General features: G+C 51.0%; 1 protein-coding gene across 1 annotated transcript; it reads left to right on the top strand.

Moving 5' to 3' along the window:
• Window positions 1–1,262: 1,262 nt before the first annotated feature.
• SERPING1 (serpin family G member 1) lies at window positions 1,263–14,537 on the top strand. The gene is made up of 8 exons (XM_019975366.2): window positions 1,263–1,406; window positions 1,838–1,915; window positions 2,922–3,339; window positions 5,497–5,631; window positions 7,696–7,899; window positions 8,082–8,221; window positions 12,931–13,132; window positions 14,080–14,537. Exons 2-8 carry the CDS (start codon window positions 1,862–1,864, stop codon window positions 14,331–14,333), a joined length of 1,407 nt encoding a protein of 468 aa, XP_019830925.2. The 5' UTR covers window positions 1,263–1,406; window positions 1,838–1,861; the 3' UTR covers window positions 14,334–14,537.
• Window positions 14,538–26,366: the final 11,829 nt, after the last annotated feature.

Below are 26,366 nucleotides of genomic sequence, written 5' to 3' on the forward strand. Positions count from 1 at the left end.
CAGCTGTCTCCTACGTTCAGGTTGGCGCAGCTCGAGCCCAGAGGACAGAGGAGTATCACTGCCTGTACAGCTGTTGGCGGCCACGGCTTGATATAAAGGGACTTCCCTCCCACCCCCGACTTGGGAGGTTCCCCTGTGGCCCCAAGGAATGAGGACCTGAGAAGCCGGTACCGTCTTTGTGAGTCTTTCCCACGGTGCCCCCAGCAGCCCATAAGTGTTCTCTTGCCCCTGTTCCTGGTCGGCCCATTGGAACAGCAGCTCTGGTACTAGCAGCCAACTTTCCAGAATGTGCCAAACAGGACAGGCCTGGCAGTGACCCGACCACAGGCCATCAGAGCTGTATCAGGCCACCAGAGACCACCGTGTTTTGCAGAGGTAGGGTTGCCAGATTTAGCAAATAAGATGCAGAATGTCTAGTTAAATCTGAATTTCAGATAAACGTCCACAAAAAAAATTTTTTTTTTTAATGTAAGTAGGTCCTAATATTGCATGGGACATATTTTCAAAGAAACTTTTCTTTGTTTATCTGAAATTCAAATCTAATTGAGCTTCTTCCTGTATTTTACCTGGGAACCCTGGGAGGGAAGCTAGGTACGGAGAGGGAAAGCAACTTGCTCGGTTCACACACAAGCCAGGTCTCACAGTGGGGTCCATCGGCCCCCAGTCTCCAGCCTCCCACCCCTCGACACAGATACCCAGCTTTCTGGGTTGGTTTTTTTTTCTTTCTGGTTTTGGTTTTGGTTTTTCCAGTTTTCTGTTTTTCACTTAAGGTGAAAGCTTGCTGGACTGGGTGTCCCAGATTCCTTGCGTGTTACAGATAGGTAGAACCACGGACTCCAGGTAGCCAAGAAAAGAAGGGGAAACAGCCACGGAGGAGAGCAGGGGTGAAATCAGGACCTCAGGAGGTCCAGTTTAGGCTTTATCTTCAGGAGAAGGCTCACCAAGTGAGCCAGAGGCTCTTAGCTATTACATCAAATGGGCACCGCTGGGCCTCTTTCCAGGGCGTTCCTTTAGGGATCCAGTCCAAAGAGCAGTTCCAGGAAGGCAGCTTGCTGGTAAGCTGCAGGTCTGGGACATTTGGGGTCTGGGATGGCTCCATCACCGCCCGGTGCAGAGGGAGCAGGACGCCGGCTGTGCCCAGCTGAGATCTGCACCCCAGCTTCCCCAGTCCGGATCTCCAGGGGCTTTGAGCCGAAATTCCAGGAGGGGGCTGGACCAAGTGGTCCGGCCCAGCCTGATTTACGGGAAACCACACCAGCCCTCTATCCGCCTTAATTTGTAACTGGGCAGTGTCCTGGGCCAACCAATAGCTACGACCGAACCCCCACCCATCGCAGCCTCCCTAACCCTGGGGGACTAGCCGCTGAGTCGGCCGAGGCAGCGCAGCGATCGGAACTTAGGAGCAGGTTTGTGCTGGCGGATGGGGGTTTGGGGAGGAAGGCGGTCTCCCGTCCTCACTTCCCTCCCTCCCGCAGGCCCCCCTGTCTCTGCGGCCTCTGGGCGTCGCCGGTGCCCCTTCCCTCCCCTCCCCTCCCCCGGCCCCCTCCGACCGCCCCCCTCCCCGCCCGGCCTCATTGTTGAGCTGCAGCGGGACCCTCTAGATGGAGCAGGTGGACCAGCCCCCGGGCCTGGGAGGGGGCTGGGACGAGGGGCCAGCCGAGCCGGGAAAGGGACGCGGTCTGGGAACAACAAAACAGGGGGAGGCGCCGGGAGGAGGCGCCCGGGCGGGAGGCGGGAGGGGGCGTTGAATGGGGGCGGGCTCCGTGGGGGTGGGCGTGCGGGGGGGCCCCCAGACCCCAGGCTCCGAGCTGGCACCCGAAGCGGGCTGACCCTGCAGGTCCGGGCTGAAGTCGCCTCCCAGATGGCCTCCAGGCTGACCCCGCTGACCCTCCTGCTGCTGCTGCTGCTGGCTGGGGTGAGTGACCCCTGCGCGGGCCAGGCGGGAGCAGGGCTGAGGTTAACCCTTCTGGCTCCGGGGGATTCGAGAGCTCCTCCTGAGATCGACACCAGGGGTCCTCCCACCAGAGTTGAGTACACAGCTTGGAAAGAGCAAGGACTCAGACCCACCTAGGGTCTAATCCTGCCTGGCCCGCCACCCCGTACCCGCTGTGGTGGCCCGGAGCCTGGTACTTAGGCGAGCTGACCAGCCCTGCTGCACAAGGTGGAGAATAAAGCAGAAAGGCGAAGGAGATGGACAGCATTTTGAAACTAAAAAGCAAGAGCTCCTCGTGGAAACCTGAGCTGCGGGGTGAGGGTGGGAAGGCTCCCCCCAGTGGTGCCGGAGGTCAGGGGTAAGGGGTGAGACAGGGAGAAAGGGGGGTGTTTGCCTTGGCTTGTGCATTCGGTGGGTGTGTGCGGAAGTTGACTTTAGCATTGCCCTTTGAGATGGATCAGATAATGTGGTGGTGATCAAGGCATCTGGAAGCAGAGACCCAAGTCTGACCCCTAGTTTTTCCTCCAGCTTCTCTTAAGACCCTGTGCTAGTTGCTGAATTTGTCTCAGTTATTGGCTTCTTTTATCAGTTAAATGGGATAATGCGGGCTTTCTCTGAAGCAATCCATGGTGAGGCTCCAGGGCAGGCCCCTGTCCTACCAAGCTTTGCCAGGAACAATTCTCTGGTATCCCACCTTTGATGCTCTGGCGGCTCAGTGGTAAAGAATCCACCTGCCAATGCAGGAGACGCGGGTTCAATCCCTGGGTTGGGAAGATCCCCTGGAGCAGGAAATGGCAACCCACTCCAGTGTTCTTGCCTGGGAAATCCCACGGACAGAGGAGCCTGGTGGGCTACAGTCCATGGGGTCGCAAAGAGTCGGACAGACTTAGCAACCAAGCAACCCATCCCACCTTCTCTTTGAGTGTTTGTGTTTAAAGGGGACTGTGCCTCATAATGAAAGAAAGAAAGAAAGTCTCTTGAACCACAGGACAGAGTCACCTCAGATATGATCGTCGGCCCAGGGAACTTACAAGAAGGGGAAAGTGAAGGAGACAGCCAGAAAGGAGGTATTCTCGATGGTGAGTCCATTCAAGGCAACGAGGACTCTCCCACCTTGCCGATAACTAACCTGACCGTCGTGCCAGCCACTGTCACCAAGCCCTTCAGCCAGCCTGCCACTGAACCGGTCCAATCAACTATCCAGCCCACTGCTGAGCCCTTCTGCCTGGCGCCCGTCACCTCCTGCTCTGACTCGGAGATCCGCTCAGCAGAGGCGGTGCTGGGGGAGGCTTTGACAGACTTCTCCCTGAGGCTCTACCAGGACTTCTCAGTGTTGAAGAAGAGGGAGACCAACTTCATCTTTTCCCCCTTCAGCATTGCCAGCCTCCTCACCCAAATCCTGCTTGGTAAGAACCCGAGTTCTCTCCAGCTCCTGTGTTTGACGTTCCCTTGAGGCAGGGTCCCTGATAGCTCAGTTGATAAAGAATCCGCCTGCAATGCAGAAGACCCAGGTTTGATTCCTGGGTCGGGATGATCCGCTGAACAAGCGATAGGCTACCCACTCCAGTGTTCTTGGACTCCCCTGGTGGCTCAGCTGGTAAAGAATCCACCTGTAGGGAGACCTGGGTTCAATCCCTGGGTTGGGACGATACCCTGGAGAAAGGAAAGTCTACCCACTCCAGTATTCTGGCCTGGAGAATTCCACGGACTGTATAGTCCATGGGGTCACAAAGAGTCAGACATGACTGAGTGACTTTCACTTTCACTCACTGAGGCAGGGTAGGTATCTGGATATAGATACAGCTATGCCAAAGGAAGGAAGCTGTGAAAATGGGCTGCGTTGGGGGTGGGAATCTTTTTATTCTGGAACTTACATTTATTCTTTCATTTAACAATCATTTAATAGGCACTACTTATAATAAAGGGCTTCCCAGGTGGCTCAGTGGTAAAGAATCTGCCCGCCATTGCAGGAGACATGGGTTCAATCCCTGGGTCAGGAAGATCCCCTGGAGGAGGAAATGGCAACCCACTCCAGTATTCTTGCCTGGAGAGTTCCATGGACAGAGGAGCCTGGCAGGCTACAGTCCACGGGGTCTCAAAGAGTCAGACACGTCTTAGTGACTGAGCATGGCTTATAAAATCCTATGACCTGTGCAAGAGCATGTAAATAAGGTTGCAGCCCATCCATCATGGTTCAGGGTAAGACCATAAGGAAACGACAAGAGAGGGACATAGAGTAGAACCATAACAAAGCTGCTTTTCAGCTATGTGAGCTTGGGTGGATCACTTAACTTCTCTGAGCCTGAGTCCTCTGTGTAAAATGGAAATGGTTGTGAAAGTGAAAAGTGAAAGTGAAGTTGCTCAGTCGTGTCTGACTCTTTGCGACCCCATGGATTGTAGTCTACCAGGCTCCTCAGTCCCTGGAATTTTCCAGGCAAGAGTACTGGAATGGGGTGCCGTTTCCTTCTCCAGGGGATCTTTCCAACTCAGGGATCGTCTCCCGCATGGCAGGCAGACGCTTTACCATCTGAGCCACCCTTAAAAAAAGAAAAATTAGCCAGATAGCCCAGTGCCTAATGTGGCAGGAGGTCAAAAAAGTGTTAATCCCTCCACTTCCCTGAAAGACCACTGTCAAGTCCCCTGGGGTAATTTACCCTAGAAATGGCACAAAAAAGTGCTCCAGGCAATGGAAACAGCTGTTGCTCCAAAGGGGAATTCCAGGAAGGCTACTGCAGTCAATACAGTGAGGAACAGGGGAACCTTTCAACTAGAGTCCCAGAATCCTAACGTCCCTGGCCTGTATCCGATAGATGCCAGCAGCACCCCACACCTCCAGGTGTGACACCCAGAATGTCTCCACATGCGGCCAAGTGTCCCCTGGGATGCACATTTCGTTTGATTGGTTTCAGTTAATTTTGTTATTGCCCCTCCCCCAAAACTGGCTTGAATTTTTTGTCCACCCTCCAGTTATGAACTCCATGATCTTAAAATGAGTAGATTACTTCCTCTCTTAAACCTCAGTTTTCTCATCTGCATAATGGGGATAGTAACTGTCCTTACATAAAAGGGTTACAGTGAAGATTCAAAGAGATACTATGGGAGAAGCACCTACGATGCCTGGAACAAAGTGAGTGCTTGCTGAATTCTATTACTACCCAGAAGGTGTGGACAATCAGTATTTAATGATGAACAAGGGAAAGGGAATTGGGCATCTTTTATGAGTCTCTGCTCTCTCTTCTTAATGACGAGCTAGTGTCCCTGGTTACAGGCTGAACCTTTGTAAACCCGAACCGACTAAATAAGAGGTTGTGTGGGACAGGTGGTGACTGGACCAGGCTTTGGGTGACAAGTGGTATTAAAATTAGGTAGGAAAATGCAGGAAGGGAATATTTAGTCCTAGAAAATTCTGGATTGTTCATAATTCCCCCACCCTTCTCTTTCTGACATGTGTTGTCTTTGAAACCATTTCTGGCTCTGATGATACGGGGTTAACCCCCCAGCCCCACCATTGCAGCCTGGTCTCCTAACCCTGGCCCCCCTCCGCTCTCTGCTCTTGGCTGCAGGGGCTGGAGGAGAAACCAGGGTCAGCCTGGAGCACCTCCTCTCTTACCCCCAGAACTTCAGCTGTGTCCACCACGCCCTGAGGGCCTTCATGTCCGAAGGTTTCACCTCGTTCTCTCAGATCTTCCACAGCTCAGGTGAGTGTTAGGGGGAAGGACAGCAGGGGCTGAGCTGGGCCCTCAGGATTTGAGTGGGTGCCTAGCACTGGGGATGGAGGAGGAAATGACAGCCCACTCCAGGATACTTGCCTGGAGAATCCCATGGGCAGAGGAGCCTGGCAGGCTACAGTCCGTGGGGTTGCAAGAGCAGGACATGACTGAGTGACTAAACGATCCATCTGTAGCACTGGGGAAAGAGAGGACAGAGGGAATGTTAGAACCAGAAGCCGGGGGGGAGGGGTTGGGGGGGTGAGGGTGGGGGTGGGTGGGGAGGCATGCAGAGCAGGGCGGGGCCTGAGAAACACCAGGTGGCTCCTGGGTGCCAGATAGGTGCCCAGGTGAGATCGTGGGCAAGTCATTTGCAGTCATCAATTTCATCAAAGTAAGAACAGTCCTCTGCATTCAGGAGCAGGGAGGGCTGGAGGGCTGGAGGGCTCTAGGCGTGAAATAGACCAAACCATGTCAGTCTGGGGATGCCCGGGGGGCCCAGTGCTGAAGACTCTGACCTTTCACTGGCCGAGTTCAGGTTTGAGCCTTGTTGGGGAACTAAGATCCCGCCAGCTGTGAGGCCAAAAAACAGAGAAAGTGTGTGAACCAGGGTCAGGGGGTCTTGGGCCTCCTGTTCTTTGTGTGTTTGTTACATGAATTTGTTGCCATTTACGCATGTTGCATTATTAGGTGAGGTGATCAGAGCAGTCAGTGGTAAAGAATCCACCTGCCAATGCAGGAGACATGGGTTCGATCCATGGGTCGGAAAGATCCCCCTGGAGGAGGAAAGGGCAACCCACCCTGGGATTCTTGCCCGGAAAATTCCACGGACAGAGGAGCCTGGCGGGCTACAGTCCATGGGGTTGCAAAAGAGGCGGACGTGACTTAGCAATTAAACGATAACAACAACATCAGAGCAATAAGCTTCCAAAATGATCTAATGCAGTTCGTTCAGATTTTGTTCCCCAGAGCCCGAGGTTTCTGCAGAACTGCTGCAGGTGGGAGTGGGAGTGAGGGAGGCTGAGGGGAGGGGGCTGGGTGGGGGAGGGGATGGGGGTGGGGGGTGGGGCAGCACTTTCTGTGAGACCGGATGGATCCAGGTGGGCTCTGAACTCCCACCCAGCCTCAACCAGAGCCCTTTAGTGTTGTGGGCTTCAGACATGACTACATTTGAAACCTCAGTTCTCCTGAGCTTAAAAATTACAGGTTTAGTGTGATCCACTTTTAAACTGGGGAAAAAAATTCTGTCTTTTTTTTAACTGTAAAAGCAATACTCATTCATTGTTAAAAAAAAAAAAAAAAAAAAAAACACTGAGAAAATATTGGAATTCCCTGGCCATCCACTTGTTAGAACTCCACGCTTCCACTGCAGGCAGCACAGGTTCAATCCCTGGTCCGGGAACTAAGAGCCTGTGTGCTGCTCTGCGTGGCCAAAAAAAATAAACGAGAAAATATGGGGAAGAAAAAAGAAGGAAAGAAAGAAAACTCATCTTAAAAAAAAATAAAAAAACTTCTTTTAGAGATGGGAAAATTATGACTCAGAGGGGTTCAAGAAACTTTGCCTTTTTTACTCATTTGCTATAAATCGAATTTATCCTCTGTCTTGCTAGGTTGGCAGAAAACACAGCTGCAGTCAATATTTAGTATTTAGTTCAGGAAAATTTTTTGTTTCAAACACTTTTTTTCTCTAGTAGGCCTGGGTTTTGGAGAGCAAAACCCAGGAAGTCCTGTTACAACCTTCCACTGAGACTAGAAAGCAGTCTGAATGAAGGGAAGAAAAGAAGAAAAATACGGGCAAATGCAAGCTAAGATCTCAAAGAGCTGCCTTGCTGAGCCACGGCCGCCCAGCAGTAGAGGCCTGGGACAGGGCCTCCTGCTCTCAGCTCAGGGTCTGGGCTACGGAGCGTCTGTCAGAGGAGGGGCTGCAGCCCTGCTCCACACCGCGTTCATGGGGTAGAAGCCAGCTCCCTCTGCAGGGCTACTCCCGGAAGAGGAGAGGATGTCCCGGATCTCGAGCCTGCGTCTCTCACCCGACCCTCCTCCCCATCCCTGCAGACCTGACCATCAAGGACACCTTCGCCGAGGCCTCTCAGAGGCTCTATGGCAGCAGCCCGAGACCCCTGGGAAATGACAGCACAGCCAGCTTGGAGCTTATCAATGACTGGGTGGCCAAGAAGACCAACCTCAGGATCAGGCGGCTGCTGGACAGCCTGCCTGAGGACACCCGCCTCATCCTCCTCAACGCTGTCGCCCTGAGCGGTAAGGGGGAGTCTCCCCATCCTGAGATCTTCCTTCCCTTCCTGGTTTGAAACCCACTCAACCCCAAGCTCCACCCCTGGATCCCTGGTACCTGCCCCACCCCGTGCCCACAGAGCATTTAACTCCCTTTCCTCCGGTCCCCACCCGCCTTAGAGTCACCCTCCCCCTGCTCTTCCCTCTAGCCAAGTGGAAGATAGCCTTTGATAAAGGCAGAACAAGCACAAAGCCCTTTCACCTCAAATCCTCTGCCATCAAAGTGCCCATGATGAACAGCAAGAAGTACCCTGTGGCCTCTTTCACAGACCGGACTCTGAACGCCCGGGTGAGTTCTTGGCCCTCCCCACTCCTGTCTCAGAGCCTCTCGCGCGTCCTGACTTCCTTTCTGCTCTGGCTCCATTGGTGTGGGGCGCACCCTTCCACTGAAAACCCATCTTCTGTCCTGCTTCCATCTCTGTTTCCACCCTATCTTTTCTCCTTCTCCCCCTCTCCAGCCTGGGCCAAGGGAGGCATTATATATTTGAGGTTGGAAAGCAAGATTCTAGTTTCCTCCTGCGTCTCTACTGCGTCAAATGGCAAAACGTGAGTCGTGTTCCTGTTCTGTGTCTTGGTTTCTCTTCCCAGTCAACCCACCAGTAGACCCTGCTTGCTTAGGAACTCCTGTGTGTGTCCCGGTGTACGCATGCATCTGTGTACATATGTGTGCACACGTCTGGGTATATCCATGTGTTCATGTATGTAGTAAATGCATGCGTGTGCATGTGTTAAATGGCTTAAGTTCCTTGGCAGAAATTGAACAGTATGATTTCAGTGAATGAAGAGGGAAGGAAGAGAGACCAGATGTTTTCTTGGTTTTCTTCCTTATGTTGTTATTTATTTCTTTCTTAAACTTTTTATTTTGTCTTGGTGTACAGCCAGTTAGGGCTTCCCAGATGGCTCAGTGGTAAAGAATCTGCCTACCAATCCTGGAGATGCAGGAGATGTGGGTTTGATCCCTGGGTCGGGAAGATCCCCTGGAAAAGAAAATGGCAACCCACTCCAGTATTCTTGCCTGGAAAATTCCATAGACATAGGAGCCTGGTGGGCCACAGTCCATGAGGTCACAAAGAGTCGGACAGGACTGAGCACACACGCACACATGCACACACTCATAGCCAGTTAACAATGCTGTGATAGTTTCAGGCGAACAGTGAAGGGACTCAGCCCTACGTGTGCGTGGACCCTCTCCCCCAAACCCCCTCCCTTCCAGGCTGCCACGTAACCCTGAACAGAGTTCCTTGTGCTGCACAGCAGGTCGCTGTTGGTTTCCCATTTTAAATATAGCGCCGTGCACATGAGTGACCAGATATTTCTGCCTTGTTAAGGTAGCAGGGCACAGACCTATGAGACAGGGAACAGCAGGAGATGCCCAGTGATGCGGGGTCAGGCTGAGAAAGACAGGACCTGTTCTGGAACATGCCAGGGCTGTTTCCACCCTGGAAGCTTTCCTACCCTTTCCCTCTGCTGGACCCTCTGCAGGCAGATTGTCACATACCTTGTTCCTCTGGCTCATCTGGTGTCAGCTAAAAGGTCAGCTAGGTGGAGGAGACCTCCCCCTGCTTAAAGTCGCCTCCTCCTCACCCTGTCTTATTCCTAATAATGTTTTGTTACTAATATATCCAGGGACTGTATTGTCTTTGTGTTGTTCAGTTGCTAAGTTGTGCCCAGCTCTTTGTGACCCTATTGACTTCAGCACGCCAAGCTTCCCTGTCCTTCACTGTCTCCCAGAGTTTGCTCGAACTCGTGTCCATTGAGTTGGTGATGCCATCGAACCATCTCATCTTCTGTCACCCCCTTCTCCTTCTGCCCTCAATCTTCCCCAGCAGTCTGCCCTTTGCATCAGGTGGCCAAAGTATTGGAGCTTCAGCTTTAGCATCAGTCCTCCCAATGAATATTCAGGGTTGATTTCCTTTAGGATGGACTGGTTGGATCTCCTTGCAGTCAGAAGGACTCTCAGGAGTCTTCCCCAGCACCACAGTTCAAAAGCAGGGTTCTTACCACTATCTGAATTACGTTGTCTATTTGCCTATTTAATTGCAGTCTTGTCTATCTCTCTGAGATTTTGTGATCAGAGACTTTCTCTCTCTTTTCCCTACAATATCTGAGGGCCGAGAGCAATGCCACATATAATAAGTGCTCATTATGTTTGCTGAATAAATGAATGTTCAATGGAAGATGCTAAAGGGAGCAACTCACTCAGAATGAGTGGCTAGGAAGATGTCACAGAAGTGGCTACTTTTGACCACTCTTAACGACCCATGCCCTTCTCCACCTCTCCATCCATCCACCCCCACCCAATGGCTTTCAGTATTGCCAACTGTTTAACAGAACCAGAATACGTGTGCAAGGCAGAGAGCGTGAGGATGCCGGGCAGGCTTGGGCCGTCACTCTAACTCACAGTATTTGCGGGGAGAGTATCAGGGTGAGGGATTTTTAATGACAAAGGAGGAGGGTTTTTATGCAACCCCCCTCCCACTCTTTGGGTTTGGCCAGGTGACTTAGCTGGTAAAGAATCCACCTGCAAGGCAGGAGGCCTGGGTTTGATCCCTAGATTGGGAAGATGCCCTGGAGAAGGAAATGGCAGCCCACTCCAGTGTTCTTGCCTGGAGAATCCCATGGACAGAGGAGCCTGGCGGGCTGCAGTCCACGCGGTCGCAAACAGTCGGAGACGACTGAGCGACTAACACTTTCACTTCCACTTTCCCCACTCTTTACAGTTCCATGGGTTTTAAACAAATACTTTATTTGATATGGGCGTCCCTGTGGCTCAGCTGGTAAAGAATCCACCTGCAATACGGGAGACGTGGGTTCGATCCCTGGGTTGGGAAGATCTCCTGGAGAAGGGAAAGGCTGCCCACTCCAGTATTCTGGCCTGGAGAATCCCATGCACTGTATAGAGTCCATGGAGAAGAGTATAGAGTCTTGGAGAAGACTCTTGAGACTCCCTTGGACTGCAAAGAGATCAAACCAGTTAATCCTAAAGGAAATCAGTCCTGAATATTCATTGGAAGGACTGATGGTGAAACTGAACCGCCAATTCTTTGGCCACCTGATGTGAAGAACTGACTCACTGGAAAAGACCCTGATGCTGGGAAAGAGTGAAGGCGGGAGGAGAAGGGGACGACAGAGGATGAGATGGTTGGATGGTATCACGGGCTCAATGGACATGAGTTTGAGCAAGCTCCAGGAGTTGGTGATGGATATGGAGGCCTAGTGTGCTGCAGTCCGTGGGGTCACAAAAAGTTGGATATGACTGAGATGACTTTCACTTCACTTCACTAATTTGATGTGGTCACATTATAAATTCAAAATCAAAGTTTTACTTAAGCTTTTAAATTTTTAGCTGAAGTTGCTACATTATTAATCATAATTTTTTATAAAACACTTTCATTTGTTCTTTAATTAAACCACATTGACCAGATTAAACTCCTTTAAGCCATTGTTTCATTTAAAAATATGGTTAATTAATCTTCCCCTAAGCATTATGAGCTTATGTATATACTTTATAAATATACTTCATACGTTTGGCATACTTGATTTTCTTTTTTAACATGTTAAATACTTGACTGGACAGAATCACACCCCTGTTTGTCCATATCTTGTGGCACCTGAAGCCCACTTGTGAAAATTAAATCTGAAGAGTAAATCAACTTTCAATCAACATCTCAACTTTATTCTCAAACCGAATGCACCTATCCTACCCCTCTTTGTCCAAAAGCATGAAGCTAGCATGTCTGACTCTTAAAAATTATACACGCTATTTTAAATAACAAACACAGATTACTCTGAACTTATCACCCAGCGTTCATACTATAGAATTGCTTTATTCTGTCATTCCCATACTTCGTTCTAAATTTTCCTGGGATTTAAGGAGTATTTCCCCAACGAAGGGGGTTAGATTTACCAACTCAAGTACGCTAGGGTTACTAGCTGGAAATTTCAAGGCCAGAGCGTGGTGATTTTGGTCAGAGAGGCGAGGCCCGTACCAGGATGTGGAGGGCGCAGCGTCCGGCCAGCACCCCGTGCAGCCCCTCTGCCGACAGCGCCCGAGTGGCTGTGCTCGTCCCGTGATACAGCAGTGTGCAACCTGCTGCTTCTGGGCCAGTTTTTCAAATTCCAACAACTGACTGGTTTCAGTTAACGTCTTCATCGCCCAGTTGAGTTCTGCATTCTAGATTATTCTTGTCCGTCTCTCAGCCTCGACCTTAATGCCATTTCAGTGATAGTCTCTTGTGTCCTCTCCGTCTGGGGTTCCCTTGGCACTACTGACACTTTGGGTCAGTGATTCTTCGTATAAGGCGCTGTCCCCGGCCCTGCAGGACTTAGGAGCGACCCTGACTTCTACCCCCTGGACGCCAGTAGCACTCTGAGCGCCCGTTTCTGCCAGCTCCGAGCGTTACCAAACGTCACTGGGGGCAAATCATCCCGAGTTGAGAACACTCGTGTATTGCACTTGTGGCTCCTGTACTTCTCTCTGACTTTTGTCTGGCCGCCAGTTGTAAGTCTTTCTACCGGCAAACTGCAAAGGTAGGCTGGGATCAGCTTGTATACCATGTTGAATGCCAGACCAGGAGGTTTATACCTACCCTCACAGGCAGGGAAAAGCCATCCAAAGTCTTTGAAAGGACAGACCTGATGACTCTGATGGTACATCATGTGCTTTCTGCACTTTATGCACAACATACGTGAAAGGAACTGGGCTCAGAGGTCCCACTGCTTGCCTGGATCGCACAGTTCATCAGTGGCAGAGTATGGGTGTGACCTTCAGCCTGTGAAATCAGAAACTCTAGCTCATTTCTCTGCGTCTCACCAGCACAGGGCCAGACCAGCGCTGTTTGCCTACCTGGCCACCCCATCTTGTGGCAAAGCCTGCGAGCCTAGTTCTGGCTCCTTCCTGAAACAGTACAGACTGGAGACCAGCCTCGGGTCCCAGAAGGTAGGGGCCAGGAGAGAGCAGGGCAGGAAGACTGATAAGGTGCGTCTCTTCCTCTCCAGGTGGGCCGCCTGCAGCTGTCTCACAACCTCAGCTTTGTGATCCTGGTGCCCCAGACCGTGAAACACCATCTCCAAGACCTGGAGCAGGCTCTCAGCACCGCCGTCTTCAAAGCTGTCATAAAGAAGCTGGAGATGACCAAGTTCCATCCCACTCACCTGACGATGCCTCGCATCAAAGTGCAGAGCAGTCAGGACATGCTGGGTGAGTCCTGGCAGCCCTGGATTGATCCTAGGCCCCCAGAGGGGAAGAGGTTGTGTGTGGGGGGGGATGGGCCTTAAAATGTGGTCAACACTGTCTTGAGTATTTTTCACATCCATCGTCTCAGGTTGGGCTTCCCAAGTGGCTCAGTGGTAAGGAATCTGCCTGCCAATGCAGGAGATGCAGGAGACCCGGGTTCGATCCCTGGGTCAGGAAGATCCCCTGGAGGAAGAAATGGCAACCTACTCCAGGATTCTTGCCTGGAGAATCCCATGGGCAGAGGAGCCTGGGGGGCTACAGTCCATGGGGTCACACAGAGTCGGATGACTGAGCAACTGAAGACAAATGCGTGCCATACATATCCCTTCGTTTTCTTTTATCAAACTTGGTCTCCTAATAGATGATCTCATTTCCTGATCTCGTTTCACGCCCTGGTACGTGATGTCATTTGAGAACGAACGTCCTCCTTCTGATTCGTCACCTCGTTTCCAAGATCCTTGTTGATGAGGAAGCCGAGGCATCACTTGTCAGGGTTTTGGGGGGCTTGTGGCCAGGCCTCTGACCACTTGAGAGGAAGTGGTGACTGGAGTGAAGATGGGCCCACGGATTAAGGAGCCCACGAACGGGACTGGAAGGCACACTGTAGTGTGATTACAATTCGATAACCAAGGAAGAGGAGGAGAAAGAGAGGGTTGGAACTTGGGATCAGCCCAGGAAATCAGGACCCATGTCTCCAACTGCTGAGGTTTCCGTGCTGGTCTTTTTTGGTTTTGTTTCTTAACGTAATATTTTAATTTTAAAAGTACTTTAAATGACTATTTTTTACATTTCACTTTTTATAGTTTTTAGAGGTTGCTTTCCGTTCACAGCGTCTGCCGAACGCGGGCTGCGTCCCCGTGTTGACAGTCGTGCAGGCCTCTGACGCGTTGTTTCCCCCGTCTGCGCCCTAGATTACTTTGACTTCATCTACGACATCAACCTGTGCGGGCTGACGGAGGACCCGGACGTGCAGGTGTCTGGGATCCGGCACCAGGCCACCCTGGAGCTGACGGAGAGCGGGGTGGAGGCGACTGCGGCCTCGGTCGTCTCCGTGGCCCGAAACTTGCTGCTCTTCGAAGTGCAGCAGCCCTTCCTCTTCCTGCTCTGGGACCAGCAGCACAAGTTCCCGGTCTTCATGGGTCGGGTGTACGACCCCAAGGGCTGAGCCCGCCCCGGGGCCTCAGCTCACCTAGCTGCAGCCCGCTCTGCACTTGCCCCTCCCCACCTCCCACCTCAGGCCTGCCTCCACCCGAAGGGCTCCCCTGGGGTCCTTCCCTCCTCCCTTACCGTGACCCCTCCAAAGCACTTTTTGCCACCTTCTCTGGTACAGATACAGCGGACTTCACAAATAAAACCTGACAAACAGTGACTTTCTCTGTCATTGTCTTTCAATTTTACAGGACGAGGGCCTCCATGGCCCCTGTATCAGCTAGCTGCTGCCGTGTAACAAGTCACTCCAAACTTAATGGCTTAGAATAGCAACCGTTTATTATTTCACAGAAGTCCGGGGGTTAGGGCTGAACTCACTGATCTGGGCTGGGCCAGGCAGACCTTCCCTGTGCTTGCGCATACGTCTGTAGGAGTTGGTGGGGTGACCGGGGGTGACTGACCTACAGTGGCCTCAGCTGGACCACCTTGGCTCTCCTCCGCACATCCATCTCCTGGATCCTTCCAGCAACGCTCACCTGCGGTGGCACAGTTTCCAAGTGAAGAGTCAGAGACAGGCAGTCCTTTCCACACCCTGCGGCTCGGCTTGCATCAAGTCTACCATAGTCCTGTTGGCCAAAGCAAGGCACATGGCTAAACCTAGAAGCAGAGTGGGAAAGCGCTACAGAGTGGAAGGGCGGAGCCACTCACTGAGCGCTTCCAATGCGATCTATTTATCACAGCCTGTATCTTGTTCATTTGTTTGCAACAACAGTAATAACGGTAGCTCACGTTGTTGAGAACTGACACGTCCGCTGAGAGCTCTGCACGCTTAGTGGTGACCCCGTGGACGTAGCCCGCCAGGCTCCTCTGCCCACGGCATTTCCCAGGCAAGAGCCCTGGAGTGGGCTGCCGTTTCGTCCTCCAGGGGATCTTTCCAACCCAGGGATCAAACCCTCGTCTCCTGTGTCTCCTGCACTGGCAGGCAGGTTGCAGACATCAATCCTCACAACTGTATATGGTAAACTCTAAACTTGAAGAGGCTAAGTCTTGCCCAGAATCCTGCAGTTTAGGTGCCAGTCCTGGGATTGCAAAGTACATCCTTATGACCGAAGTCTGAGCTCTTAGCCACTCTCTTCTATGTCCCTCGCCTTCTATCTCCGAATCCTGCCTTTTCTTCATAGTTTCTTTGCTCAACCAATTTACTGAGCAGCCAGCATGTGTCTGGCACTGTGCTAAGTGCAGAGAAGACAAAGATGACGTGAACCTAAGGCCCGCCTTTAAGATCTACACCTTGATGGGGGAGACAGATAAGGAAGATAGACTTCTAACACAGAGCATTTTTTTTAGTCTCCGAAGACGTCTCTCAACACGTTGTCCCCATTTCCAGCTTGTACCGCTAGACTCACGGATGCTCCAACTCTGAGCCCTTCTCTTTCCCTCTTTCCCATTCTGCTTGGCTCTCATCCCATCATTTTGTCTCCATCTCCTGTCTCTATTTATGTTTCTCCATCCCTCCCATTCCCACCCCCAGCCCACCAGGTCTCTCCTGTGGCCTCTTCTCCTCTCCTTGTTACAGCGTTGTCAGTTTAAACATGCCCATTAATTTCTGACTTTAGCTCTTCGGCTGCAGGCCTGGTCGTCCTTGACCCCTCCCACTTACCCTGCCTCCCCCACGGAGTTAGGCTGGTCTCCTTCTCCGTGTCCTGGGCTGGGGTGCCACGCTCAGGGCTGAAAGGCAGGATCGGAGGTACCAGTTTCCTGTGTTTTAACTGCACCATGTGGCGTGTGGGATATTAATTCCCCGACGAGGGATCGAACCCACACCCCCCGCCCCACGCCCTGCAGGGGAAGCACGGACTCAGCCCCTGGCCCTTCGGGGAGGTCAAGCTTCCCGTGTGCTGCTTCTAGGTCACACATGTTCTGGTTTCTGAGAGGTGTTCTGGTTTCTGTCGGGCGGGTTCTGAGAGGGGGAAATAGAAGACATGGCGGGTGCTCATGGCTTAACCCTTCCCTGTCATTCATCCACTTTTGCTTGCTTCCCCGTCTCAGCCTGTGCTTCCGGACCCAGCTCCCCGTGTGGATTGTTTTGGGGGCAAAACCTCAGAGGCCAGGTCCCCAGACAGAGCCTTCCTTGCAGCTCAGTCTTCCAACCAAGGCTAACAGTCAAGAGTCATCCAGACGTGACCGGCAGCGCGGTGGGTGCGGGGAGACACTCATCCCGCTCCGTGTACAGAGTGATCTCTGCGGGCCCTTCTCTTCCCGTTTCCTTGGCCTCCTGGGAAGACGCCAAATTTCCATCAAGGGGGCTGGCTTTGCACTGAGTCTTCCGTGAGGAACTGTTGAAAGCAGTCACCTCCCAAATGTCAGAAGATTCACCCCTCTTTGGGGAAACCCTGATGCGATGAATACGGTGTTGAGTGCCAACCCCAAATCTGAAGGAAAAGGTGGTCCTGACCCACGGGCACAGAGCTTTACAGAGCTTTTGATCCTCCCCACCATGCTGAGAGTCAGGTATTTCTTCCGTTTGTGAGACAAGGAAGCAGAAACTCAGAAAGATTAAGCAACTATCCAAAGACTGTGTGTGCTCAGTGGCTAAGTCGTGTCCAGCTCTTTGCAACCCCATGAACTGCAGCCTGCCAGGCTCCTCTGTCCATGGCATTCTCCAGGCAAGAGGACTGGAGTGGGCTGCTGTGCCCTCCTCCAGGGGATCTTCCCGACCCAGGGATGGAACCCACGTCTCCAGTATTGGAAGGTGCTTTCTTTGCCACTGAGCTATTTGGGAAGCCCTGAGACCACACGTCTGTAAATTGATTCAGGGTTGTCTGAACAGGTGGCTTCCTTGGCCAGGCTTATCTCCTTTTTGCCCAAACGAGACCATAAATCAGATCTCTCTGTTTATGTCCTACACCATGTCCCCACCATGCCTATCAAAGTGCTTTACCCTTAAAAAAAAGACAAAAAAGAAAAAAACTATTGAGTGAATGAATGATTGAATGAATGAATCACCACATCCAGGTAGGGGGAAAGAAGAGACTGTTATACATCTAGACAGAGTAGAACGTCTGAGAGTGAAGGGAATTTAAATAGTCTCAGTTCTGAGGATTTTCTTATAAGAGGGCATGTGTCAGTTTGGGGGGTTTGGTTTAATATGATTAACATTTACTTAGCTGGTGAGTAAGTGAGTCCATGAGGGCCCCGCAGGTCAGGGTGGCCTTGGTTAGCTGCCTGCTGCAGTCAGCTGGGGGGTTAGCTGGCGGGTTTGAAGGTTTGGCTTTGGGCTTGTACAGTCTCTTCCATACGGCTGGGACCCTGGCTGAAACGAATTGGCTCGCGGACTCTGCTCCAACGGGTCTCTCTCTTCTAGGAGGAGACTAGGAGGCTAGTCTGGTCCTGTTCAAACGCAGGTTGCAGGGGTCTAAGAAATTGATGGAGACAAGCAAAGTCTCTCGAGTCAGAAGCCAGGAAGTAACATCACATCACTGATGCCTCGTTCTGTTGGCCAAACCAAGTTACCTGTCCAGCTTAGGTTCAAAGAGTCAGGAAAAGCTGTCCACATTTTTTTTCAGCCATGCCTCACAACTTGCGTGATCTTAGTTCCCTAACCAGGGATTGAACCCAGGCCCTGAGCAGTGAAAACTCAGAGTCCCAACCACTGGACCGCCAGGGAATTCAACAAACGTGTCCACTTCTAAAGAAAAGACCTGCAGAGTCTTTTTGCTAAAGGCATGCCTTTAAGGAAGCAAGAATGATGGTAACCACCTTTCTAATCGACCACAGCGGACTTAGCGTGTATGTACAGAAAGTATTAGCGAATTGCCGCAGAAACTTGCTACGCTGACATTTTTCCTGAAGGCATCAAGAACTTTTTGTCTGTATCATTATGATATTAGAAACAACTTATTAGGTTTACATGAGGTGTCATGTTGCTTGTGTATAATTCACTCTTCCTTTTCTGCTATCTCTGTGACTGGCATCCTTAACCCCCAGCTCTTCCATTTGGCTAGTGTCACTTTTGAGAAAGACAGAAGGCCACACACTCATAGATACACATATCTGAGACCCTCGCCCTCTTGACCTGCCCCGCTGTCCCACCCTGGCAGAGGCAGATTTCCGGGGGTCTGCTACCCATCCCCAGGGACCCAGTCCTCCCCTGGTGGGTGTGGTGAATGGTACGGATGTGATGGACGTGAGTTTGAGCAAGCTCCGGGAGGTGGTGATGGACAGGGAGGCCTGGCATGCTGCAGTCCACGGGGTCTCAAAGAGTCAGACATGACTGAGCGCCTAAACTGAACTGAACCGATTCTGAGAAAAAATCCTGAAGTGGTTCGAGTTGCGCTGCAGTGAGTCCTTACTGCCGTGTGGTGTCACTGTTGAAACTTGGTCCTGTGTAGCCTCTTGGACACATGATCTCTTCCAGATTTTTTTAAAAAATACTTTTATATATTTATTTATTTGGCTGCACCAGGTCTTAGTGTAGCATGTGGGATCTACTTCCCTGACCAGAGACTGAACTCAAACTTCCTGCACTGGGAGGAAGGAGGCTTAGCCACTCGACCAGGGAAGTACCTGTTCCAAGATTCTGAAGCAGCCGAAAGCGAAAGTGAAGGTCGCTCAGTCGTGTCCAACTCTTTTCCGCCCGGTGGACTATACAGCCCATGGGATTCTCCAGGCCAGAATATTGGGGTGTGTAGCTGTTTCCTTCTCCAGGGGATCTTCCCAACCCAGGGTCTGAACCCAGGCCTCCTGTGTTACAGGTGCATTCTTTACCAGCGGAGCCACCAGGGAAGCCCTAGATCCCCGATGTGGGGATTTACACTTTGATTCCAAAATTAACAGTTTATACTCATTCAGCCACTGCTTTCAAAACAGTGGTTCTTTAGGTTCTGCCTGGATTCCAGAAGACTTCCTGATCTGAGCCACATGCTGTGTGAGAATTTGCTTGGTCCCCATAAACCCTTAGGGCTAGGATCGAGAACCACAGTAGCAATGAAAACCACCTAAACAGGCACTGAGCATTTACCAAACTGAGAAATTTTCGTAGGTTGCATAATTTCTTTTAAGAGGAGATCACACCTTATGAAAAAAATATGTTACCAAAGACACTGGATAATTTGACTTACATAATTTGACACTGTATTTTCCAGAAGAATAATCATGAAAGACAGCACATTAAAAAGCAGAGAAATCACCTTGCTGACAAAGGTCCGTCTTTCAAGCCGTGGTTTTTCCAGTACTTGTGTACAGTTGTGAGAGCTGGGCCATAAAGAAGGCTGAGTGCAAAGAACTGACGCTTTCCGACTGTGGTCCTGCAGGAGACTCTTGAGAGACCCTCGCACAGCAAGACCAAACCAGTCAATCCCAAAGGAAATGGAGGGTGAGATGTATACAGAGAGTATCATGGAAATTTGCAATGCCATATGTAAAATAGATGGCCAATGGGAATTTGCTGTAAGACTCAGGGAACTCAAACATGGGCTCTGTGACAATCTAGAAGGTTGGGATGGTGAGTGAGATGGGAAGGAGGTTCGGGAGGGAGGGGACGTGGGTGTAAATACGGCTGATTCTTGTTGATGATTCACAGAAAGCCACAAAATTCTGTAAAGCATTTATCCTTCAATTAAAAAATAAATAAAGTGGAAAAAAAAAAAACTAAAGAAAATCAACCCTGAATATTCATTGGAAGGACTGATGCTGAAACTGAAGCTCCAATACTTTGGCCACCTGATGCTAAGAGCTGACTCATTAGAAAAGACCCTGATGCTGGAAAAGATTGAGGGCAGGAGGAGAAGGGGACGACAGAGGACGAGATGGCTGGATGGCATCATCGACTCAGTGGGCATGAATTTGAGCAAACTCCGGGAGAGAGTGGAGGACAGAGGAGCCTGGTGTGCTGCAGTCCGTGGGGCCGCGAACAGTCGGACGTGACTTAGTGACCAAGCGACAAAAACGGCAACAGGGAGAGGGATCTTCAACCACTTCTGTATTTGCGCTATTTTGCATTTACTAAACACTAAAAATCTCGTGTTTCACTGAGCAGGCACTCCTAAATTAACTTCTTGGCATGTTATGACAGTTACTTGGGCTTTTTCATAGTGTTTTTTTTTTATCATATCTAACTTCCATTACAAAGCTATTGATTTTGGAGTGTTTTTTGGCACGAACACAGCCACTTAATGACTCTAAGATAACGTCATTCTAGGATACAGAAAATGTTTTTAATGATAAAGTTGAATATTGGAATAACAGCACACTTGTCAGTAATGTCACTGTCGGAGGTTACGATACACATAAGCAGCAGTGTGGTTAACGATGGAAACGTAACGGAGGTTAGCTACTTTGCCAACTCGAAGGACGCTGCTAGGTGGCCAAAGCTGTAAACAGTCGGGAAACCGCTCAGCATACCAATCCTGAAATCATGCAACCTTGATTTTTTTCATTTAAGGAGATTTGCTGCTTTTCGAATTTGAATAAAATATGATGGCCCCACACCACCGTGTTGTTCAGTCACTTCAGTCGTGTCTGACTCTTTGCCACCCCATGGACTGCAGCCCGCCAGGCTTCCCTGTCCTTCACTAGGTCCTGGAATTTGCCCAAATTCATGTCCATGGAGTCGGTGATACTATCTAGCCATCTCAGCCTCTGCCATCCCCTCTCCATCTGCCCTCAATCTTTCCCAGCATCAGGGTCTTTTCAGATGATCAGCTGTTCGCATCAGGTGGCCACAGTGTTGGAGCTTCAGCTTCAGCATCAGTATTTCCAATGAATATTCAGGGATGACTTCCTTTAGGATTGATTGGTTTGATCTCCTTGCAGTCCGAGGGACTCTCAAGAATTCATATCATTATTATCCTCTTTTTGCCAATGGAAAATGGAGCCTTAGAGAGTAATTAATCCAGCCCCTCAAGGCCTCTAAACTGGCGCATAGCAGAGTTGGAAGTAGACCCCAGTGCTTAGTAACCTAGATTCCATTTTTCTCAAGGTAATTTTTTTTGTAACGACCTTACGTATTCTTTGTCCTAAGACTTGTTTGAAATTGTACTCACCCATTACCAAAATCTCTCCACGATCTCGACTTTTGAAAAAATATATGTATTTGGCTGCAGAGGGTCTTAGCTGTGGCACGTGGGATCTAGTTCCCTGACCGGGGATCGAACTCAGGCCCCTGCATTGGGAGCACGGAGTCTTCGCCATGGACTACCAGGGAGATCTCCACCATCTTGAATTTTGAGAAGAAATGTTGGGGAAATATGAATTCCCCTTCTCCCAGAAAAAAGCTTTTAAGCAAATTGGGACACCTCTTCCATCCCGACCTGCCCTGGATGGGGCGAGGACAAGCCATTATTTCCTCCCTGGGGACCCGGGCTACCTACCTGCCAAGAGAATTGTTCAAACTGCAAGTCCTCTTTAAGTGACTCAGACAAAAATCTACATTTTACATATTCCTCTCATTGTATATTTAACCATGTCTTGATTAGCAACCTAGCACACGTGTACACTCATATAGATACGTGTGCCTGCTGTGCATGCTAAGTTGCTCAGTCGTGTCCAACTTTTTGCAACCCCATGAACTGCAGGCTGCAAGACTCCCTTGTCCATGGGATTCTCCAGGCAAGAGTCCTGGAATGGGTTGCCATGCCCTCCTCCAGGGGATCTTCCCCACGCAGGGATCGAACCTGCGTCTCTTACGTCTTCTGCATTGGCAGGCGGGTTCTTTACTACCAGCACCACCTGGAAAGCCCATAGATATGAAAGTCGCTCAGTCATGTCCGACTCTTTGCGACCCCATGGGCCATACAGTCCATGGAATTCTCCAGTCCAGAATACTGGAGTGGGTAGCCTATCCCTTTTCCAGCGGATCTTCCGGATCCAGGAATTGAACCGGGGTCTCCTGCAGTACAAGTGGAGTTTTTACCAGCTGAGCTGCCAGGGAAGCCCAGGTATGTGCAAGTACATGCAAACGTGCGCATGCGCACACACGTACACGCATTCGCTGTCACAAGGGAAGCCCCTGGTGTCCAGTGGCTGACTCCACGCTCCCAAAGCAGGGGCCCCAGGTCCGGTCCCTGGTCAGGGAACCAGATCCCACATGCCGCAACTAGGGCCCAAAGCAGCCAAGAAAATAACTAAATATTTTTTTAAAAACGCTAATATTTGGGTCACAAATATACACATTCACTCGCATTCACACACACGTACAAACCTCTGGAAGGCTGTGTCAGAATTTCCTTGCAACTCTACACCCCGCCTCAGCTCCAAGCCCTTGAAGAGGGCCTCCCAGGCACTCCCTGGAGTGTTCACCCGGGGAGCTCTCCTCCAGGGGAAGGATCTCAGAGCTGCTCCATGTTAATTACAAGCCCGAAACAGGCTCATCCATCATCCTGCCGTGACAGCCTGGCCGCCCGGCCCCGCCCCCCGTCGCCCCGTTTCTCCTTGGGTGACCAAGCAGACCGGCTCCACAGAGTCAGGGGCAGGGTCCGGCTCAGCTGACGCCCTCCTCGCCTCTCCTCTCCAGGGGGCTCCCGTGAATCCCCCACTCCCCTCCCTTGCTTAAGCCCCCTTCACGCGGGGATTTTCCCACCTGCCCCACACCGGGCTTCCATTTCAGCATTTCCCTGAAGCTTTGCAATCATCCCTGGTACTGTTTTGCCCGCTTCGCGGATGAAGAAAAGGAGCCTCGACGAAATGATTTGCTCAAGGTCACCCCAGCTGGGAAGGCTCCATTGCGTTCAAACCAGACTCTGCAGTTTGCCTGGGATCCCGGTGCGTCTCCCAGCCTGCCCCACCTCTGGGCTGGGGACTCCCCAGCTCAGGTCTCAGGTGTGAAGGGCTTGCTCACAGCTGAGGGGTTCCTCCTGGAAACCCCACGGGGACTTCGTCCTCCTCTTCTCTCCTAAACTAGCCTCAGGGCCAGAGTCTCAAGGAGATCCACCGTGGACATGAACAGGAGCCCTGGGGCCAAGGGTCAGGGGCCGAGCAGAAGATGCCTGGTTACAGGGTGAGATGAGAGGGGGGATCTGGGGCCACCAGACACACGGGTGCCTGACGGCCGGCTCCAGGATCACCTGCAAGTCCAGCTCCTGCCCTTCGGCCACAGTGGGTTGGTCAGCCCGGGTCCCCACCCCTGCTCATCCAGCCCTGCCTCGTGGGGACTGGGTCCTCTGGAGATGACTCTGTGCCCCTTCACAGCGTGAGGACCAGGGCAGTGTGGTCCTCATTAGAAAAAGCTGCTCCAGGTCCGATGCATGAGACAGGGCGCTCAGGGCTGGTGCACCAGGATGACCCTGAGGGATGGGATGGGGAGGGAGGTGGGAGAGGGGTTCAGGATGTGGGATACATGTACACCCATAGCTGATTCAAGTCAATGTATGGCAAAAACTACTACAATATTGTAAAGTAATTAGCCTCCAATTAAAATAAATACATTAATTTTTTTTAAAAAAGAAAAATAAAATGAATATTGAAAAAAAAAAAAAGAAAAAGCTGCTCTCCTTGCCTAGATAATTTTGAAAAACCCCTGGAGGGCAGGGACCGTGTCCTTTTGTCATTAGCCTCAGCTTCAAGCAGGGAGCCTGGCACCTACCAAGCGGGCACTCAGTACCTATTGGCTGAAACGAAACAAAAGGGAAACGCCTTTCTGAATCCTGTCCGTTTCTACTTTTTACACTTTTGGCTGCGCTGGGTCTTCGTTGCTGCGTGCGGGCCGTCTCTAGCTGTGGCGAGCAGGAGCTGCTCTGTAGTTGCAGTGTTCTCACGGGCTCCTCACAGCGGTGGCTTCTCTCGCTGCAGAGCACAGGCCTGGGCACAGGCTCCGTAGTTGTGACGGACGGACTTGTTTGTTCCCCAGCACGTGGGATCCTCTTGGACCGGGGATTGAACCTGTGTCCCCGGCGTCGGCAGGTGGACTCATATCGACTACGCCACCAGGGAACTCCTCGTCCATTTATTCAGATGCTGTCATTCTCCTGAGCCCAGTGCGAGCCATGTCCTCCCCTCCCCCAGGAGTGCCCTCTGCGCTTCCCAGTCAACAGCAGCATGTTCATGAGTGGTTGCCTTTTCACTCCAGCTACCAGGAAGCTCCTTGGGAATACCGCAGACACCATCTAGGCCTATAAACGCTTTTGATTCAAAGTGGGCAACGTCCGTATTTGGGTAAAGATCCTTTTTTCCCTAAAACAATGACATCGACATTATTCTTACCTTTATGTTTCCTGAGGAAACCGCTGGAGGTAGGAAACCCGAGGCATCGCTTCTCGTCGTTATTATCAGCTAGGGTTTTGCCTAACGGGTTATTTCTCAAGGAAGGAATCACACATTCGCATTGCATGGTCCTTCCTCCTCCCTGCTGCTCTAGGCCTGTGTCCCTGGGGTCGGGATTTAGGACTCGTGGAGGGCTGGTTTCAGTGGCAGCTGGGTGATGGTTCTGCACCCTGCCTGTAATGAAACATCTGGAGCCTGGAATGTTCATGACTCTGGGATTCAACAGTGTGACAGCACTGCAGATGTCCCATCTATTCAAAAGGGCCACCTAAAGGGAATGTGCACTCTGTAACTGTCCCCTTTCCCTGTCCCCTGTCCCTCTAGATATGCAACATCTCCAGAACTCCCAGATCCATCCACCTGGTTTGTTTCCACCTAAGATGTTTCATCTAACAATTATTTACATCCCGGAAAACAAAAAACCAGCAAACCATGAAGCTCCCCGCCAAACGTATTGAAAGAAAGGGGAGAACTAGTCCCTCATGCTAACTAGTCTCTGATAAGAAGCACCATTCTCTTTTGTAGCTATTTGTATGTCTAGCTTTTGGCTGCACCGTGCGGCATGTGGGATCTTATTCCCAGACCAGGGATGGAACCCATGCCCCCTGCATGGGAAGCATGGAAACTCAAACCACTGGACCGCCAGGGAAATTCCAAGAAGCACCCATCTTGCAGCATCAATCACAACAGCTGAGAGGCAGAAGCAATCTAAACATCCATTTGGACCAAGAATATGTGGCTACAGAAAATGAAGTTTACCCATGCAATGCACTGTGACTCAGCTGAAAAAAGAAAAGAAAATTCTGCCATATGCCACAACATGGATGACATTTGAGGATGTCACGCTCACATCAGTAGACCTGGACACTATTTGCCTCTGGTCACTGCTGAAGTAATCCAGGGACAAAAGACAAATAACGTCCAAGTCTACTGATGCGAGGGGTCTAACGGAGCCGAAGTCTTAGAGAATAGAATGGGCTGGAGGGAGAGGGAGCAGGGGTCTTGATCTTTAATAGCTGGGGTGGTTCAGTTTTGCAAGACGAGAAGGTTCTAGAAATCTGTTACATGACAATGTGCAGTAGTAGTATAGTAGTGCTATACACTAAAAATGGCCCAAAAGGTGAATTGTATATTTTTTTTAACCACAATTCTTTTTTTTTTTTTTTTTAAAAAAAGCACCATTCATGGGCCACAAGTCTGTCCCAGGGATTTCCAAGGAGTGAAGCACTCGCCGTAATTGTACACGATAGGTACTGTTTTCCTCACTTCATAAAGGGAGGAACAGAGAGGCCCGCAGGCCTATTTGAGCCTGTGGCCATCTGCCTCCCAGCGGCCACGCTTTCTGACTGCTGTGGACGCCTGCACCCTCACGCGGGACTGGGCTGGAGTCCACCACTCCAGACGAGAGCAGAGAATGGGCGCAGAGAGAAAGCCCTCTGGTTTGCAAGGCCAGACTTCCCAGGCCAAACCACCTCCTCAAGCACGCCAACATTCCGCCAACAGTGCCCCGCAGTACGCGCCCCGCTTCTTCCTTTCTAATAGAACCCTTGGTATTTAGCTGGTCGGTTACCCGGCCACCTGAAAGATAAAGAACCCCTCCCTCGAAATCTGCTGGGACCACGTGACTACGTTCCGGCCAGTGGGATGTAAGGAGAAGTATCATAGACAACTTCTGGAAAGTCTCTTTAAAAGAGGAGCACATCCTTCTTCAGTCCTCGTTTCTCCCCTCTATAGGCTGGAATAAAACATGATGGCTGGAGCTTGAGTGGCCATTATGGATCATGAGGTAGAA

The sequence above is a fragment of the Bos indicus genome, chromosome 15 (assembly GCF_029378745.1).
Source record: "Bos indicus isolate NIAB-ARS_2022 breed Sahiwal x Tharparkar chromosome 15, NIAB-ARS_B.indTharparkar_mat_pri_1.0, whole genome shotgun sequence".
NCBI classification, from domain to species: domain Eukaryota; kingdom Metazoa; phylum Chordata; class Mammalia; order Artiodactyla; family Bovidae; genus Bos; species Bos indicus.

Excerpts from the sequence above, each read along its gene's own strand:
- SERPING1 (XM_019975366.2), top strand. The coding sequence starts at position 1,862 with ATGGCCTCCAGGCTGACCCCGCTGACCCTCCTGCTGCTGCTGCTGCTG. Across the intron at positions 1,916-2,921 it reads TGCTGCTGCTGCTGGCTGGG|GACAGAGTCACCTCAGATAT; the intron begins GTGAGTGACCCC and ends CTTGAACCACAG. Across the intron at positions 7,900-8,081 it reads CAACGCTGTCGCCCTGAGCG|CCAAGTGGAAGATAGCCTTT; the intron begins GTAAGGGGGAGT and ends TCTTCCCTCTAG.